At 41.3% G+C, this 18,026-nt stretch overlaps 1 protein-coding gene across 1 annotated transcript in view; it reads left to right on the forward strand.

Moving 5' to 3' along the window:
• The first annotated feature begins 1,620 nt into the window (after positions 1-1,620).
• Positions 1,621-18,026, forward strand: part of LOC127649728 (cadherin-24-like) — a 124,767-nt gene continuing 108,361 nt past the window's right edge. Inside the window, exon 1 of the mRNA XM_052134956.1 lies at positions 1,621-2,078. Within this exon, the coding sequence (XP_051990916.1) occupies positions 1,680-2,078 (399 nt within the window). The 5' untranslated portion in view covers positions 1,621-1,679. The remainder of the gene's footprint in view (positions 2,079-18,026) is intronic.

The raw sequence follows: 18,026 nt of genomic DNA on the forward strand, positions 1-18,026 counted from the left end.
TACCGGTTTTGTTAAAGCAACAGTGTTTATACCTGTAGTTGAGGTGGTTACAGAAATAGCCGTTATAGGACATTAAAGGATATGGGGAAGTGGGGATTACACAATGGGAAACACAAATTTCTGATCTTTATAATGATGCTTGTGATATCTGACAGTTCAAAAAACAAGCATCAGTTACAGTGGCTCATAAGTCAAGATGATGTTACTGTTTATGATTATTCATAAGTGAATGAATCAGTGTGGCTTTGTGTTCTGATACCTTGCCTTGTCATTTCACTTTTAATTAACATACTGCAATGATTATAGTTTTAACTTAATTATCTTTATCTTTTCTCTTAGGGCATTCAACTCTCTGTGGGAAACTGAGTAAAACATTTTGCCGGAACAAAAACACAGAGGCTCTGCAAGATAGAGAGAGATACATTAAGTGAAAAAAGACAGACGCATACTCTCCAGTGTTGGGTGAAGGGTGTAATGGAGGAATAAGTGAAGGGGAACCAAAGTGAGAAGAGAAAAAGAAAGAATGAAGACAACTGTAAAGCGAATACTTCTTTTCATCTGTTGTCATTTCAATTAATACGTCAAAATCAGGCAACATGATTGACAAGAGGCTGCTCCTGTTGGTGTATCTCTGTCTTTTAGGAGGAGGGTGTGTCACTAAGATTGTTCGAAGGAGGGGAGTGGGCTCGATTCGAGCCCAGTTGCATGGGGGGAATGGAGCAAATGACCAAAGGGACACAAGTTTGGAGAGGAATGGATATACAATAACAAGACTCAAAGAACTGATTGGTCCTGAGGAAGTCGAAGAGCAAATTATTGCTCACCAGAGTCATGGAGCTTCTTCTGTCTTCAACAGAGAAAACTTTGTTGGGTTTAATGCCAAACAACCTCAAATAAATGAAGATTCTGAGGTACAAACAGCAACTTATGACACCAGAGACCTGGTAGAATTGAGAAGGAACCGAAATAACACTAAGAAAAGTGATGTTTTATCTAAAAATGGCAGAATTGACAAATGGATCCCAGTTCACCACAAGTCGACATCTGGTATGCGCTTCAACAGAACTAGATTCAGAATCCCCTCGAGATCCAAAGTGAGTTCATTTTCTGCCATTCACACTACAGAGGGTACAAAGGTATTCACTGCAGATTTACCTCGGAAATTAAACCTGACTGGAAGCTATGGTGTGTTAAAACTGATATCTAAAGACAACCTTGTGCGGATTGTGAATTCCCAGCTTCAGAGTGTGCCAGGTCTCAATATTCCAGGCAAAATTAGTCACAGCAGGAAAAGGGATTTAATCAACATAGATCACAGCCAGATGGAGGCACTCAAAATGAAAAAACAAAATAGGACAGGTACTCTAGAACTTTATAACTCTGATAACCAGACTGTGGAGCTACATATAAGCTCTTTCATAAATGGAGGTTTAAATCCAGATCAGACTGTTCGCACTCTCTGGAAACCATTTAGTGGATTCAATATGGATGTAGGCGAGGTTGACAGAAAAATGGACCAGGTACCAGGCACTTCCGCCTGGAAGTACAAACACTTCACGACTCTCATAGCATCAACTCCCCAAAGTGAGGTCATTCCCAGCACAGAGACAAATCCCTTCGCAAGTCAGAGTGATCCCCCTACATCGTTGCATATGGGCATATCACACACACCTTCTCAAATGGACTTTGGACATCAATCTGACAATTTTTTCAGCTCACCTACTGAAAGGACTCTTGATGATCAAAGCGTTCATATTCCAGAACTGGAATTAGGTGTCACTCAGAATCCATTGATGAAAATTTTAGAACCCATCGACAGCAGTCACATCCTAAAACTTCCTCCAGATCCAGAATGGGGAAAGAAGGAAGTGGAAGACAGTGAAGAGATTGCTGTGGACTCCCATCATGGTGGAGGTGGGAGGGGCCTTGTGTTCCAGGAAATGGATGAGGATAAAGATGAGGGGCAGAGCCAACAGAAAGGGGAAATCTCTCGATCTAGAAGAAGACGAAGCTGGATCTGGAACCAGTTTTTTGTCATTGAGGAGTATGCTGGGCCAGAACCAGTGCTCATTGGAAGGGTAAGAGCAAAGTCCGTTTCCCTTAATACTTAAAAAGAAAACGTGGCCACATACTTTTTCAGCTGTTTTGGTTCTGGAAGCGTTTTTTCCCCATTCCGTTTTTCAATGGGTTTTCATAAAAGTGTTCATAAAAGTGTTCTAAGCTATGAACTAATTCAACCAGCTCCGAGGTGTTTCACAAAGTTACAAACTTTTATTCAAAGCAAAACATTTTTGGAAAACTGGACTAAAAGAGAAAGGTACAAGACTTCTTTAATTAGGAAATTACCTCCAAACCTGTATGTAGCTTTGCGAATGACGTAATACAATTTTAAATTTGGAAATATATAAAACTATTGTTCTAATTTGTTGATAATACGCAATTATAGAAACAATATATCTTAAGTTTATTGCAAAATATTCATATACACTCACTGAGAACTTTATAAGGAACACTATGGTCTAACGTGCCTGATGTGGTCTTCTGCTGTTGTAGCTAATCCGCTTCAAGGTTCGATGTATTGTGCATTCCCCCCATTCTGATGGTTGAAGTGAACATGAACTTTAACAAGCTCCTGACCCGTCTCTGCATTATATTATGCATTGCACTGCTGTCACACAATTGGCTGATTAGATAATTGCATGAATAAGTAGGTGTACAGGTGCTCCTAATAATGTGCTGTTCCCTTTACAAAAGGCTTCACTACGATGTTGCGCTGCTAAGCGCTACGGGGAACAGCTTTCGCTGTGAGCCGAGCTGAAATATTGTGTGAAACACGTCAATGAACATTGACCGGAATTTATAGCCTCGGCTGATGTAATCATTAGATGCACCTGAGGCCAGGCTATAAATGGATACGTCACCAGGTGTCGTCAGAAACTCTTTTTTTCAGAGCGATTCTGTTTCTGTGTGTTTCTCACACCCTGTCAAAACTTTCTTTCCTCTGTTAGGAGTTAGAATCAGTTAGACAGTGTGCAGTGAACTTTGTTCTTTGTTCTCTTTTCTCTTCTGTTTAGAAAATATTATATATATATATATTTCTAAAAAAAAGAGAGAATGACTGAAAGCCGCAAACGGTGCATGTTCCCCTCTTCTCGCTCTATAGCTGAAGACGACACACATCAGTTTTTGCTGTTTGTTTGGGAGCATGCTGCTCTCGCGTTGCAGCAGGGCGGGTGTGAGCACTGCGATTTGCTTTAACAGGCAGAGTGCGTCACGCTCGCCTCGCTTGCTTCCGGGAGTCAGCACTCTCGAAAAGAAGATCGTTCGTGGGGCTCGTGCATGGTTCTGGCTGAGGAGCAAGAGACGGGTTGATCCCTTTCGCTCACTCTCTCCCCAAACCCAGCTGTTTCTTCACATGATCTCGACGCTTCTCGGATCATGAGGTGGATCGCTATTCTCTTCCGCCTCCGAGCTTTCCGTCCGCGATAAAAAATCTACGGAGGAATTGCTCGATGTTGTTACTCGTGTGGTTGCCAGATTGGTCTGGCCACTCGAAAAAGAGACCCCAAACGCTCCAAATTAGGGGATAGATTTTATCTTCCAGTCTAAGAAAGGAACGCCTCATGGGTTCCTTCCTTCTTTGATAAACCTCCATTAAGAGCTTTTTCGCTCATGGAGAACCCCTAAAAAAATAAAAAAATAAATAAATAAATATATATATATATATATATATTTTCTTCCCGTATTCACATACCCTCGGCGTCATTATATTCGACTGTGCGTGGGTGCTGAGGCACGGCGGTATTCAGTGATGCCGCTGGTCGAAGAGACGCTTGCAGGCTATCTCTCGCCGGGCTCGGCATCGTCACTTAGAAGCCCTCTCTCCCTCAAAGCCTTGTAGGACAACCTCCACTTTAGTGGGAAGGGCTTATCAAGCAGCAGGTCAGGCTGGTGCTGCTCTGCACACTATGCTGCTCTGCACACTATGCTGTTCCTCCCAGTTGGGTGTTTTCGCTGTTCCTGCATTTTATTCAGGACTCGAAACACTCGACAACCCCTCAACAGGAAGTGTTAAAATATAATACCCATCTCAGAGATCCTGGCAGCGTGGGAACTTCTGCCGGATATATTATTTTCTGTGGGTCTTATAAGGGCGTCAGGATTTAATTCACTCACCGCTTTTCCGTGTTTCAACGGCATGTTCTCACTACTGTGAACCGGATTTCTTTTATGTAAAAAATATATAACTCAATCTCCTGGTTAAAGGGGCCATGGTATGTGTTCCCCTTCCAGAGAGAGAGTTAGGTTATTACACTAAATACTTCCCGTTTCCCATGGAGGGTGAGGGGTGGCGTCTGGCTTAGATCTTAAAGCTTGAACTACCCGTGGGTGTTCAAGTCCAAGATGATGCCTGTCAAGGCGGTCGTGTCTCAAGCCCTACAACTCGTTTGGCTGGTCACCATCGATCTTATGGCGACTTCTATACTTCATTTAGAAGTTCTGCCACAACATGGAAAGTTCCTGAGGTTCACTTCGGGGCAAAGTCTTCCAGGGTCAGGTTCTTTCTCTCAGCCTAGCCATTTTACCCGCACATTCACAATGCATGATGTAGGCTGGCTCCTTGCAACACGGGGCATCTGCATTCTGAATTATGTAGACGACTGGCTGATCCTAGCGCAGTTCCAGGAACTGGCAGTTCAGCACAGGGACATCGTCTCAGCTCATCTGTTTCTCTGGGGTTGAGGCTCAATGCCAAGAAAAGCATCCTGTCTCCCACTCAGAACACTGTCTATCGGGGCATCGTATGGAGTTCAATCTCAATGCGGGCACAACTGTCTCCCGCTAGTATTGAGTCCATTTAGATCACCCTGAGCAAAGTCAGGCTAGGTCAAGGTTGCACTGTTATCAGTATCAATGATTTCCAGGTCTCAGGGCGAAGGCGTCCACAGTGATCCCTCTGGACCTTCTGCTCATGAGATCATTTTTGTTGTGGCCAAAAGCCAGGGGATTTCTTCCAAGGGCCAAAACCCCTAGGCTAAATAGGGTTACGCGCCTCAGGCTTCGTTCCCTTTCTATGTGGTTCAGACCCCGGTTCTCTGCCTTGGATCCCACTCTAGGTGCGTCTTGTTGTCGCAGGCTGCTAACGACAGACGCCTCCCTGACGGGTGGGGTAGCGGCCTTAAGTGGTCGTCCAGCTTAAGGGGATAGGAGGGTCGTCAGCTCGGTTGTCACAGTCACTGTCTCGGGTTGATGGCTGTATTTCTGGCCCTGAAATACCTCCTCCTGAGGCTGCCATGTCTTGGTGCAGGTGGACAATGCAGCGGTAGCCTCTTACATAAATAATCAAGGAGACCCACGTTCTTGTCAGCTGTATTTCTGACATGTTGGGTTCTCCTTAGGGCCCAGGGCAAGCTCCTGTCACTCAGGTCAGTTATATCCCTGGATGCCCGTATATGGGAGCAGATTTACGGTCCAGACAGAAAATACCAACGGGGAGTTAAGAACTCCACCCTAAGGTAGTAGTTGCCCAGAGTTAGCCAGCAAGGGTTTTTGCCTCTTACTGATAGCACCAGCTGGCCGAACAGGGCTTGGTTCTCGGAGCTAATCTCTTCCCTCGACGGCTCGCATTTGGTGGTGCCGAACAGGAAGGATCTTCTGTCTCAGGCACAGGGCAATATTTCATCCCTGCCCCAAATTGTGGAATCTTTCATGTTTGGCCCCTAAGGGTACCAACTGAGGGACACAGGGCTCTCTCCTGAGGTTATCGAGACCTTTTTAAATGCCGGGCTTTTCCACTTGGAATAAGTTTGGGTGAGATCTTAGGGCAGAAGAGGACCTCTTCAGCCTCTATGAATAGCGCAATGTCTCCTCTACTTCTCCCTGAAATCACCCAGCCCCCTTGGGTCTGGACATTAAAACACATACATGACCCAGAATGCGTCTGTATGCGTTTCTTTCCCCAGTTTCTCTGCTCCCGGGAGTCCCGTAGGGGTCCGGACAGCCCCAAGTGCGGCGGCGTGGGTATTGCATTCCCCGTAGCGCTTAGCAGCGCAACATCGTAGTGAAGCCTTTTGTAAAGGGAACGTCTCGGGTTACATGTGTAACCCTTGTTCCCTGAAAAAGGCGGAACGAGATGTTGCGCTGCTTTGCCGCACTGGGACGTCCCAGGACTGCTCTTCAAAAAGAAGTATCTGACGACACCTGGTGACGTATCCATTTATAGCCTGGCCTCAGGTGCATCTAATGATTACATCAGCCGAGGCTATAAATTCCGGTCAATGTTCATTGATGTGTTTCACACAATATTTCAGCTTGGCTCACAGCGAAAGCTGTTCCCCGTAGCGCTTAGCAGCGCAACATCTCGTTCCGCCTTTTTCAGGGAACAAGGGTTACACATGTAACCCGAGACGCTCAGTGAGTGTATATACAAATATATGAGTAGTTTTAGTGAGACTGACTTGATTGCGTCATTGTTTGCCGGGATTCTCTGATTGTTGAGTCTTTCTCTTCAGGATCATAGATAGTGAATTCACAATTAAACATGATTTTAAAAAAAATGAAGTTAATTAATTTAATGTGGATTAACGGCTTCAACTAAAGTATAGATCAATGATTAACAACCTCAGAGCTTTAAAGGTTTAAACGTTTATCCTTAAAATTCAATTCCCCATGGAAAAAATTTATGGGATTTTTACTTGCGGAACCAAACTGTTGCTCTCCTTTTTCTTTTCTCCCAGTTTCTTTCACAAATTTGCATTTCTATCAGTTGCCATCAAATTTTAATAGACATTGATTTCCCATATATCTAAATTATTAGCTTTCCTAATTGAATAATGAGCCAGGATGTATCAATTTGCCACGATAACATCAGAGATCACTAACCAATATGACCCTCACAAGACAGCAAATTGAAAAAAAGCATGTGGCCAAACAATGTGACCAAAACAAGTCCCCCATGGAGCATTGTGCCTGAATGTTTATCACACCTCTGATCTTAATGGCATTAGTCACATTATCCCAGTCTCTTTTTTCTTACTGTCTTTGTCAATTTGATTCCTTGAGAAGTCGAGCTCTGCAGGTCACAGCATAATGTTTCAATCAGCCTCTTAATCAGCCAGTGATTCCACTCTGGAATTCATCTGTTCCACTCAAGCTACAGTATGTGCCGTGATGAACAATAGGGCTTCTCATCAGAAAATCAAGAGCCTAGAAGGTTGGCCGTGGAAATGTTGAACTGTAGTTATCTGCCTGTTTTTATGAGTCATATGCAGTTCCTTTCCCTGTCTGGAGGCCAGCTATAGAGTCAATAGCTGCTTTTCCACTATTGGGCCAGTGTGAGTCAGGGCTATCAACTGGTCAGCCGGGGCCAATAGCCTCGGACCTCGGACCTCGAGCCGCAAGACCGCTAGCTCTCGAAATGAACACGGATTTGTACTGTGCCCGAAATTGTTTATATTTTTCCCTAACCAGTAACGTTGTGCACTGGATACACAACTTATTTAATCATGTCTTTGTTTCGGGAGATGCTGTCAATGTGATGTTGTACATTTTCATCAGCCCAAATACTCAAAAGTGCAGTAAAGTAAAAAAAACTAGTAAAGTTATCAAAACTTTGAAATAACTAGGGATGGGAACATAAGGAATTTAATGATTCCGGTTCAGATTCTGATTCCTCTTAATGATTCATTTAACAAGGTTTGACATACAGACATACAGAGTTTGCATACAGAAAGGAGGTTGAATGGCTGGTTCATTGGTGCAATCATAATAATCTGGAGCTGAACACACTCAAAACTGTTGAGATGATTGTGGACTTCAGGAGAAACACCCCAACATTGTCCCCCCTCACCAATCTAAACAGAACTGTGGCAGCAGTGGAGTCATTCAGGTTCCTGGGCACTACCATCTCACAGGACCTGAAGTGGGAGACACACATTGACTCCATTGTGAAAAAGGCCCAGAATAGGTTGTACTTCCTTCACCAGCTGAGGAAGTTCAACCTGCCACAGGTGCTGCTGAAACAGTTCTACTCAGCAGTCATTGAGTCTGTCCTCTCCACTTCAAAAACTGTCTGGTTTGGTGCAGCTACGAAATCGGACGTCAGAAGACTACAGAGGACAATTCGGACTGCTGAGAGGATTATTGGTTGCCCCCTGCCCCCACTTCAAGAACTATACACTTCCAGAGTGAGGAAAAAGGCTGTAAAAAAGGACACTCTGGACCCCATTCACCCAGCCCATTACCTTTTTGAACAGTTGCCTTCTGGCCGACGCTATGTCTTGCTGCTATTTTTGTATTGTTTTTGTATTGTTTATGCACTGGAAGCTCCTGTCACCAAGACAAATTACTTGTATGTGCAAGCATACTTGGCAATAAAGCTGATTCTGATTCTGATTCTGATTCTGAAATGTTGTGTATTCTGAGATGCTTTTCTGCTCACTACAATTGTACAGTATGGTTTCCTGAGTTACCATAGTCTGGCCATTCTCCATTGACCTCATCATCAAGGTGTTTCTGTCCGCAGAACTGCCGCTCACTGGATGTTTTTTTGTTTTTGGTGCCATTCTGAGTAAACTCTAGAGACTGTTGTGCGTTAAAATCCCAGGAGATTAGCAGCTACAGAAATACTCAAACTAGCCCATCTGACACCAGCAATCCAGCCACGGTCAACATTACACAGTAACAGTTTTTGGTTACATTTTTTCATTCACTAAAAGAACCAGCTCAAGTGTTATTTGTTTGGGAGGTAGAGATGTATATTTTGTGCTGTAGATTCAAAAGAAACGACTCATAAGATACAATAGTTCAGGAATCAATCTACACTGGTCGAACTCTGTATGTTTCTTGCTGTAGAATTAAAAGAACTGGCTCATAAGAGTAATTTGTTTGGGCAACAGACTACACTAGTCACGCTGTATATTTTGTGCTGCTGATTGAGTGTTGCATTTCTGCTGAATAGTGCTCCAGGAACCACTGTCAGATTATTATAATGCAATGTTCTTTCAAGAATGCACATTCAAGAACTGTTAACGGAACTTGAAGTCATAAAACTAATTTGATTCCAGTAGTTTATAAAAAATGGAAATGGTTCTAAATAGGAATCAATTCTCAGTTCCCAACCCTAGAAATAATACAAACGTAAGAATGGAAATCATGCAGTGACCTAAATAAATCACAACTAAGGTGGTTTCAACAAGTATTTGGACACTTAAATCGCTCTAAATATTGAATAAATGCCATTGCATTAGATACAGTAGCAAAATATCAAATCAAGTAGCGTTAATTTTAAAGAATCATAGCTCAAGCACACTTTTCAAGCTAAACATGTAACAAAAATATGTTTGTAAGGTTTTAATTGATAAAAGTATAAAATCTGGACTGATTAATATCCACAACTGTAAAACACTTTTGGCTCTCTCTCTCATCCAACCACATGAGGTGCTGCCTGGAAAACCTTTTAAATAGTATTGAACAGAGGTGATTATAGGGGGGGCTGGGGGGCATTTTGGTCTTTAGGGTGCGCAACTTTTTATCTCTTTGTCGGACCCCCCCGTCTGGTCAAACTTATTCATTTTAAGTATAAAATGACATTTTTTAGAAAAATTCATGCATAGGCACAACTTATAATTGTCTACCAACTAATTCCTTTAGGGTCTTAAAATATTTATTTTATGGGCTGTAAAATCATGAGAAACAGATATTTAGTTAAGTGTACCCAAACCTTTAAGTGGTATTGCAGATCAGTAGTTGTTTTATAGTCTTCTCTCTCACTCGCTCTTTCTTCTTCTCTCAGAGCTGCAGCAGAGAGGCTGGGAAAAGCAGTGGGGTAATACGTTGAGTAAATGAATGATGATAATTCTCCGTGTTTACCTGAGGCAGGCACTGTGGGATGGATGAAAAAAAGCACATTTCCATTTGCCTTCTCTTCTGGGACTTCTTCTTGTCTGAGATTTTGCTCCTCCAGCATTTAATGGAACCTCTGTGCTTATAATACCCTGCTCCATAGCCAGACACATCCACCCAATAGTTTTAGACACATTTGATCACTACGTTTCAAATGAGATGTCTGTTTAGAGTGGCTAAGAAGACAAGCATTGATCTTCATTAGGAGCACGTGGACAGCAAAAATACAAGATAGAGAGAATGTGGGTGAGAGAAAGAATGGTGAATTAGGAGTTGAAAAATGCCTTAGGTGCTGTTGTCTACAGATGGACATTCCTGTATGTCATTAGAGCCAATACGGTGTGCTTAACAGGTGCCAATGCAGTCACTGACAGGCCTCTTCACAGTGTGGGGGAATTAATTGATAATGAGAATGAATTGCGCACAAACTACTGCATGCAAAATTGGCGCAACTATTTAGTGAATCGTTCTTAAGCATTCTTCATGGTATCTAACACTAAGACTGACCCTGTTCAGAGTCAGAATGTGTGTTGTGTCTGCACACACCTAATGCTCTTATACGTCCTAATGCTCTTATGGCTGTTTAATCTTGCTGCTTCGACCCTGTGCTGGGCTGGCTTCGCGGCTGCCTGAAGATCAATAGGGATGTGTTTCCTGCGCCTTATGACTGAGATGATTATGATTTAATAAAAGGCTGAAATGAACTACATAGTCTTGCGGCATACGTGCCAAATGCCACAGTATCTCAATCTACGGAATGAAGCTAATCACAAGCTCAGCACTTGAATTTCTGAGCTGGTACAAGCTCATAATGCTGTCTATAAATACTACACTGGCTGATGTCCCATTATCCAACATTTTAATGTGTTTTATGGTAGGTAGCATCAATTATAGGCCTATGTAATTATAATTATGTTCGATCATAATCAAATTGGAGGGTTGGCATTACAAGCATCCACATGTTCTGCTTTACGTTTTTATCAGAGGACTAATTTCCAAACAAAGTGAGCATATGCAGGGGGCTTATGATATCTATGATACTTATGATACTAGACTCATCTGTAATTCCATAATGAGTGCAATTTCGTCTTAATGTATAAGCATAAATTAGCAAATCTTTAGCATTTGAAAGCATGAGGGTGTGACCACTGGGATTTTCACTGTACTGTGTGTACAAATGTATCATAGGTTTATGGTGGTCTTTTAAAACTGTAGATCTCCCTAGACTGTTTCTAACAGGCATAATTTAGATGCCCAAACCGAAAATGTGGTTATTGGGTTTTGATTCTCTTGAGAATGATTTGAAGCAATACATTTAGTGCTTGTAAACACCATAATTCCGCTGTGTTTTTTTGTTTTTGGTAAAGCTTTTTTGAGGTTTGGATCTCTAACTATCTTTTTAAATGTTTCAGCTGTTTCTGTTTGTTTGATTTGCTTGGATATAAAAAGTGTTCCTTTACAAATCCACAGACCTGTTTTGTCAGTGACATGTTTGACATACCTTTCACTATTTTATGTGGCATGGGATTATGAATATTGATTAAAAGTAAGTGTAAGTCTACATAGAGCTATTGTAACTACACAAGCAGCTGTCGTATTAAAATGTATTTCCGCCAGCTGTATCAACTAATGAGATCAAACAGGGAGATAAAAATGAGAGACAGCCATTAGTCCTAAATAATAATTTCTTTAATAACAAATTCAGTTGTTGATCTCTCATAGAACCACAGAAATCTCCTATTAGACCAAAACTAATGGTTGAAGAGATTCTCCAAACAGCGTTTTGAGCTTTGATCTTTCACTTTCATTTCATGTTTTAAAATCTTCTCTTGGTAAGTGCATCAAAACACCATTAAATGTGTTCCGAATACTTAGCATAATCAATTTTAACAATCTTCACAATCACTTGATTTCTTTAATTTCATGGCAGCTCAGCTATCTCCAGTGGGATGGCTTTTGGAACCTCTCCTCCAATTTGATATTTCAAAAGTGTGCTTCAATGAGTCGGGACCTTAGTTGAAACTAGGGGACCTTAGTTGAAACTACATTATAAGGGGAGGAGACGGACCACTCATAATAAGAATATAATGAACAACCACTCGCTAATTATTTGTATTTATTTATTTTTATTATTGCTTCCTCGATGATCTTTGCCTGTTTGTATCTCTTGTGATAGTTGTGCACGAGTCCCTGCTTTGTCCTGAGCAGTGAAGCTGCCCACTGTTCTTAAAAGAATGTTCTTTGGCTTTCCAGCATCTTCTGCACATTTAAGTTCTTCCCAACAGTGGCTTTATGACCAGCTTTTGACACTATTGACACAACTATTACAACTATTACACAAACATGTACATGTGCAAACATGTAATGAAGCTTCTGAAAGGCAGTACTAAATAAAAAATATGATAATTTATTCCTTATATTTGTATAAATTGTATAAACAAGACAAAAGTGGGATGCAAACTTATGCACTCAAATGTGTGTGTGTGTGTGTGTGTGTGTGTGTGTGTATATATATATATGTATATAGTACTGTCCAAAAGTGTTATGCACTTGTGTAAAATGTTGCATAGTGAGGATGTCTTCAAAAACAATGCCATAAATAGTTGCTGCATACATTTTTATTTTTTTTCAATTTTTTTCATAAATATGTGCGGTCTTTCAGGCAAATCAAAATACAGTGACAATCAAAACGTATACTGTATATCACTTACAGAATACAGCAGTATGTTTTGTGGGTTGTGATGGGATGTCCATTCCTTTTCTTTTCTTTTCCCACTCCATCCTGTGTGTGATAGAGGGAGAGCATATGAGTGTGTTGCCCTTGTGTTCCTGCCTTATGCTCAGTTGCTGATAGGTAATACAGGCAACCTGTAATGTAATTTGCCCAGCTTTCAAGCTGTTCCTTAGAGGAACGACACACTGCAATTGCAACCAGCTGCCTGAACCTCTGTACTCTTCCACAAGCTCCAGGGGCCCTGGCTGTCACGAGGGAACCTATCTGATGCTCACAGAATCCACCTGTGCTGCTTCACACACAGCACATTCTACTGTAGAGTGTGAAGATCTGAGACAATCTGTTATTAAACCCTATAACTCAATTCAACAGAAGCACTTTGTTGCACAGAGAGCATATATTTGCTGAAAAAAGGAGGTTTGGATGCCACTGTGGAGCTCCAAGCTGGTTTAATTGAGTAACCTTGGAGCATGTGCAAATTTCGTGCTGTGCACACGTTTGCAGCGCTGGCACGATGAGTTATTACATTTCTCATTTCTTGAGCACTTGGGGAGCATTTTGTATATGTTAGGTGTTGGCAGGGGTAGGTGGTGGCTGTCACTGGCATTTTAATGGGGTGTGTCTCATGGGGGGCCAATATGGCCTAGTGTGCAAGATCTGGCCACACACACACACACACACACACGCACGCACACACATATGGTCGGTCTTCTCTCATTCCTGAAACCTCGACCAAATAAGTATGACTAAATATGTTTTAAATAAGTTATACATCCAAACAGAATTAAATATCACTACAAACGCTGCTTAAAAGGACTATCTTAGACCCACACAAATATCCTGGGTTGTTTGCATGTTTGCGTTTCTGTAACAGCTGAAGGGCATGTGCCCCCTAACTAGTCAATCAATATGTTTACATGTACTTTAAAAGTTCGATGTCATCATAATTTGCAATGTAAATTTACTTTGCTGCTAAACACATATATGCATTTAAAACGTATTTAACCTTGTGAAAGTACTGACTGCGCTGATGCTAGTTTTTGAGGATCTTTGCACAATATGCCTTCCTCTTCATTTACCACTACACCGCTGCATAAAAGTTGAGTCAATTAATTAGTAATGTGATCGTGTTGCCAAGAATGTATCAGTAATCAAATAATTTTTTTTAGAGAAGTAATTCGTAATCTGTTGTACCCAACACTGCTGGTCTACCAGCATTGTCTTTCTGGTGAAATCTTGATGGTATATGTTGCTATAAAGCATGGTGGGGACACCAACATGCAATGCTGAGAACCAGCATACAAAACATATGCTGCTGACCAGCAATTCTGGTCTTTTTTTTTGACAGGAAAGCAAGGGAGGAGAAATTAGTAAAAATTAGAATAAACTGAGAAAATGAGAGTGGGAGACACACAGAGGGCGAGACAGAAAGAGAGCATTTCAGGAGCAACAGTTACAGCACATACTAGGGCTGGCCGATATGGACCAAAAATCATATTTCTGCATTTTTAGACTGAATGGTGATACATGATATATATCTCTGTATTTTCTATGAAGTGGACTAAATGTACATTTGTAAGTCAAAGCCACATGTGAGATGGTAAATGAAGCTTGCAACGTGCTCTGTATCGGGGCAGAAGACTTTTCGAGTTGCGAAGGCTTTGCGGCCAGGGTTGCAACAACAGCAAGTTTAACACATACTGCATTTTGTGGTGCTGTTGTAAATGGTGGAAGAGATTATAAATGCTTCCAACTGCAACCTGTTTATGGCATTCTCTACAGATGACATGCAAGGCTTGAAATTAAGCATTGTCATGTGCTTGTCCTTTGGACAAGTAAATGAGTCATTCACTTGTCTGAGTTAGAGAACTTCATGGGTCCACCCTAACCCAAAGACCCGAGACTCGATCTGGGACCTGTACGGGTTCGGATCCACGTTTTATATGGTCAGCTGGGTTCGGGTCGGGTCTCATTCTATTTCTGCGGGTCTCAGGTCTGTTTAACATTATGTGTAATACCCGAGTCGATCCGAAAACACCCGGCCGTGATCAGACAGCACTAATGATGATGGTGCTGTGTGTGTGTGTTGTAACTAAATTGCAACATTGTAAAATTACGATGAGAAAATGTGGGCTGGAAATAAGGTGAAAAACGGAAAGGAACCACAATGAGCTGAGTGACGTTAGAGGCAGAGAGGAGTTAAGGCACACCATATCAAATTAGCAATGCTAAAGTTAGCAGCCGTGGCAATGAACGAGCAATCGTTATTATAGTTCAAAATGGCAAACAGTTGAAGTTATCTTATGCGAGATACAAAAAAACTGCAAAGCTGATTTTAAACAAATCGCATTTGTCATCTGTCACCGGGACAGCAAGTGGACTTTTGAAGCTGAAATAATGAGTGGATTTGCTATGTTGTTTCAATCAGCAAGAGAGGAATCACAGAAAACCTGGATGTATTTTACCAACTTTCTTGGCAAGGAGGATGGATTATATGTGTCATGGCCAGGCGCAGAGGAGAAGGCTACTAATGTTACATTAGCTAAGACACAAAGTTTTGTTGTCACAACTTTTAAATTAACTTGTTAATAGCAATCAGCTGTGAAATCGGCGTCTTCCGGCCGGGTCCGGGTCCCAGCTTTATAATAATAGATGGGTTCGGTCCGGGTCTGGCATTTCTCGGTTCTGCAAGGGTCCGGGTCCAAGCTTTAAAATAAGAGACGGGTCCGGTCCGGGTTCGGGTAATACATTTATGGGTCTCTTTGGGTTTGGGCAAATTTTTGGACCCGTGAAGACCTCTAGTCTGAGTAAAAAAGTTACTTGTCCAGATGTCCCTTTTATGTTTTCTAAAATTACGACATGGCCAACCTACACTCAAAAACATATTTTAGCCTATTTTCAAGATGCATCATTTAAATTAAATAACAAATTTCCATCTAATTGAATTGCCTAATCTTTAACTAAATAAAATGTACAAATCTTAAAAAATGCAAGTTTTATTTATTACATTTTCTTCAAGACTATTCAATTCAATTTGATGGAAATTTGCTATTAAATTGAAATGGATACATCTTGAAAATAGGCTATAATATTTTTTTTAGTGTAATAGTATTATACCTATGCAATCAACAAGATTATCTTGGACAGAAATGTAAGCTGCGCTGGGTAAGGATGTAGTCAAATAAAGGAAAGCATCCCTCACCATCATTTACAGCAGGGGTGCTCACACTTCATGTCTACATCATGTTATTGCAGCAAGATCTACCATACCATAGTAAAATGTTTCAATACCACAACAAATAATAGCCTAATAGCCTAATTTGTTAATTATAAAATAATGAAATTCTTAAGTTATTATTCAAGAGTAGCAATGAGTCAGTAATAAAATAACAAAAGAATAGCAATGAATAAAAAAAAAAAAAAAAAAAAACACAAATTAAGAAAACAGAAACAAATTTGCAGTATCAAGTATTCAATTAAACATTCAGAATGCATTTGACACAAACTACTTCTGGTCTTCCCTGTATGAATAATACTTTAATACTGTTATACTAGAGTTATACAAGTAAAGTTATCCAGCCAATAGCAGTGAGTGGTTTTGTCGTTTTCTTGTTATTGTTGTTTGATTAATATTAATGATACACTAGACAGCGCAAGGTTTATTAGTTCACATTTAAATTTACAAGTCGTACATTTCGATACAAATCAGCTTTTTCCCTCAATGTTTATGTTCACTTTAAACATAAAGTGTTTACATGAACACCTCACCAAGATGGGCATTTTGGCAGAATTTTTTAATGTATTTGACCATTTAAAGGTGGGGTATGTGATTTGCAAAACGGCCGGCAGATTTTGAAAATACACAACTCTAAGGTCCTACCTTCTCTCCTCCAACGCTGGCTCTGACTCCACCCATTCGAAAAACATGGACGCGCAATCATGCACGAGCGAAAACTCAGATGCGCAGTGTTCTAGCAGTGTTCTAGACTCACTAGTCAAACAGTGCATTCACCTGTCAGACAATTTTTCAGAGCAAATTGTTGACACAGCAGGAGGAGGGGTTCGCATACCACTCTTGAAAGGTATAGAGCTGATTTTCTCATAACTGTAAAAAAAAGAACATCGCCAGCCCTGGCGTCTGTACAGCGGTCTTCTATTCAAAACAGGATTCATAGAAATGTGGAACAACCCCACTAGCACTATAAAAGCTCTATTCTCCATACATAAATACAATCGCTTCCTGTTACTGGGTCACGAGCTTTGAGTATGCGCACGAACGGGACACGCACGCCAGGGTGGTGGGGGAGGGGGCATGGTACGACCGTTTGATTGACACATTTTCTGTCCAATGATTCTAGATGGTCTTGAAAATGATTGGCTGGAGTTTTTCGAGTCCTGCCCGTTCCACAGATGATTAAATTGCTTAATTTTAATTTCAGTGCTTCTAATTTACAGCCAGTAAGTGGGTTAGGAATAGGATTTCAAGTTATTTTGAAAAAATGGTCAAAAAAGAAAATCACATACCCCACCTTTAAGCATGAGCGTTCTCAGAGCAAATGCGCATGTAAAGCGCCACACACAAGCCGTCTGTCTGTTAAACAGCACGCAGCTGTGTTGCTGCTCATTTGATCTTTTAAATCCAAACCATCGCCATATAATTTAACCATTGTTTTTTTTTTTTACTAACCAGGTCTTCTTTGGCAGTGTGAACCAGCGCTGTGACTCCCTTCATGTTGCAGGAGAACTTATGAGCGAGTTATGAGTGACTGGGTTTGCATGCAGACGCAGAGGGAGAGTGGGGGTGGGGTTGCACGGAGATTGTGAGAGAGGAGAGATGCAAACAAGGCACGGCTTTACGGAAGAAACGGGTTATGTAATGCAACATCAAAATGTATCTATATAAATGGTATTGTCTCATCTGATATCTCGTTTGAAAATACATCGATATACCTTTAAAGTTCGATATACTGCCCAGCCCTAGCACATACATGCTCTGAGAGAGATCATCAGTAATAATTGCAGAATGTCTCTTTCACAACGGCTTTGTGTTTTCCTTCACTCTGTCTCTCACAGTGAAAATCATTTAGCCTCTGGGCTGGAGCTCAGCATGAGAGAGAGAGCAATTAGAGAGAGGAAGAGACTGACAAGGAGAGAGAGAGAGAGAGAGAGAGAGAGTTAGAAGGAAATAAAGGCTACAGGTGAATGATAATGGAAGCTGCAGGAATGCTGTGGAGATGCAGACTGGAGATGAACAGCAGGGCGGGCAGCAGAAATTAAGGATGGATGGAGAGATGGGTTAGGAACACTTATATATATATAGAACTGAATCACTGATGCAACGGTAAACTGCCTGCAGGAAGTGAAGCCACCGGAAGTGTTCGAGTGGCCA

The sequence above is a fragment of the Xyrauchen texanus genome, chromosome 9 (genome assembly GCF_025860055.1).
Source record: "Xyrauchen texanus isolate HMW12.3.18 chromosome 9, RBS_HiC_50CHRs, whole genome shotgun sequence".
Classification (NCBI taxonomy): Eukaryota; Metazoa; Chordata; class Actinopteri; order Cypriniformes; family Catostomidae; genus Xyrauchen; species Xyrauchen texanus.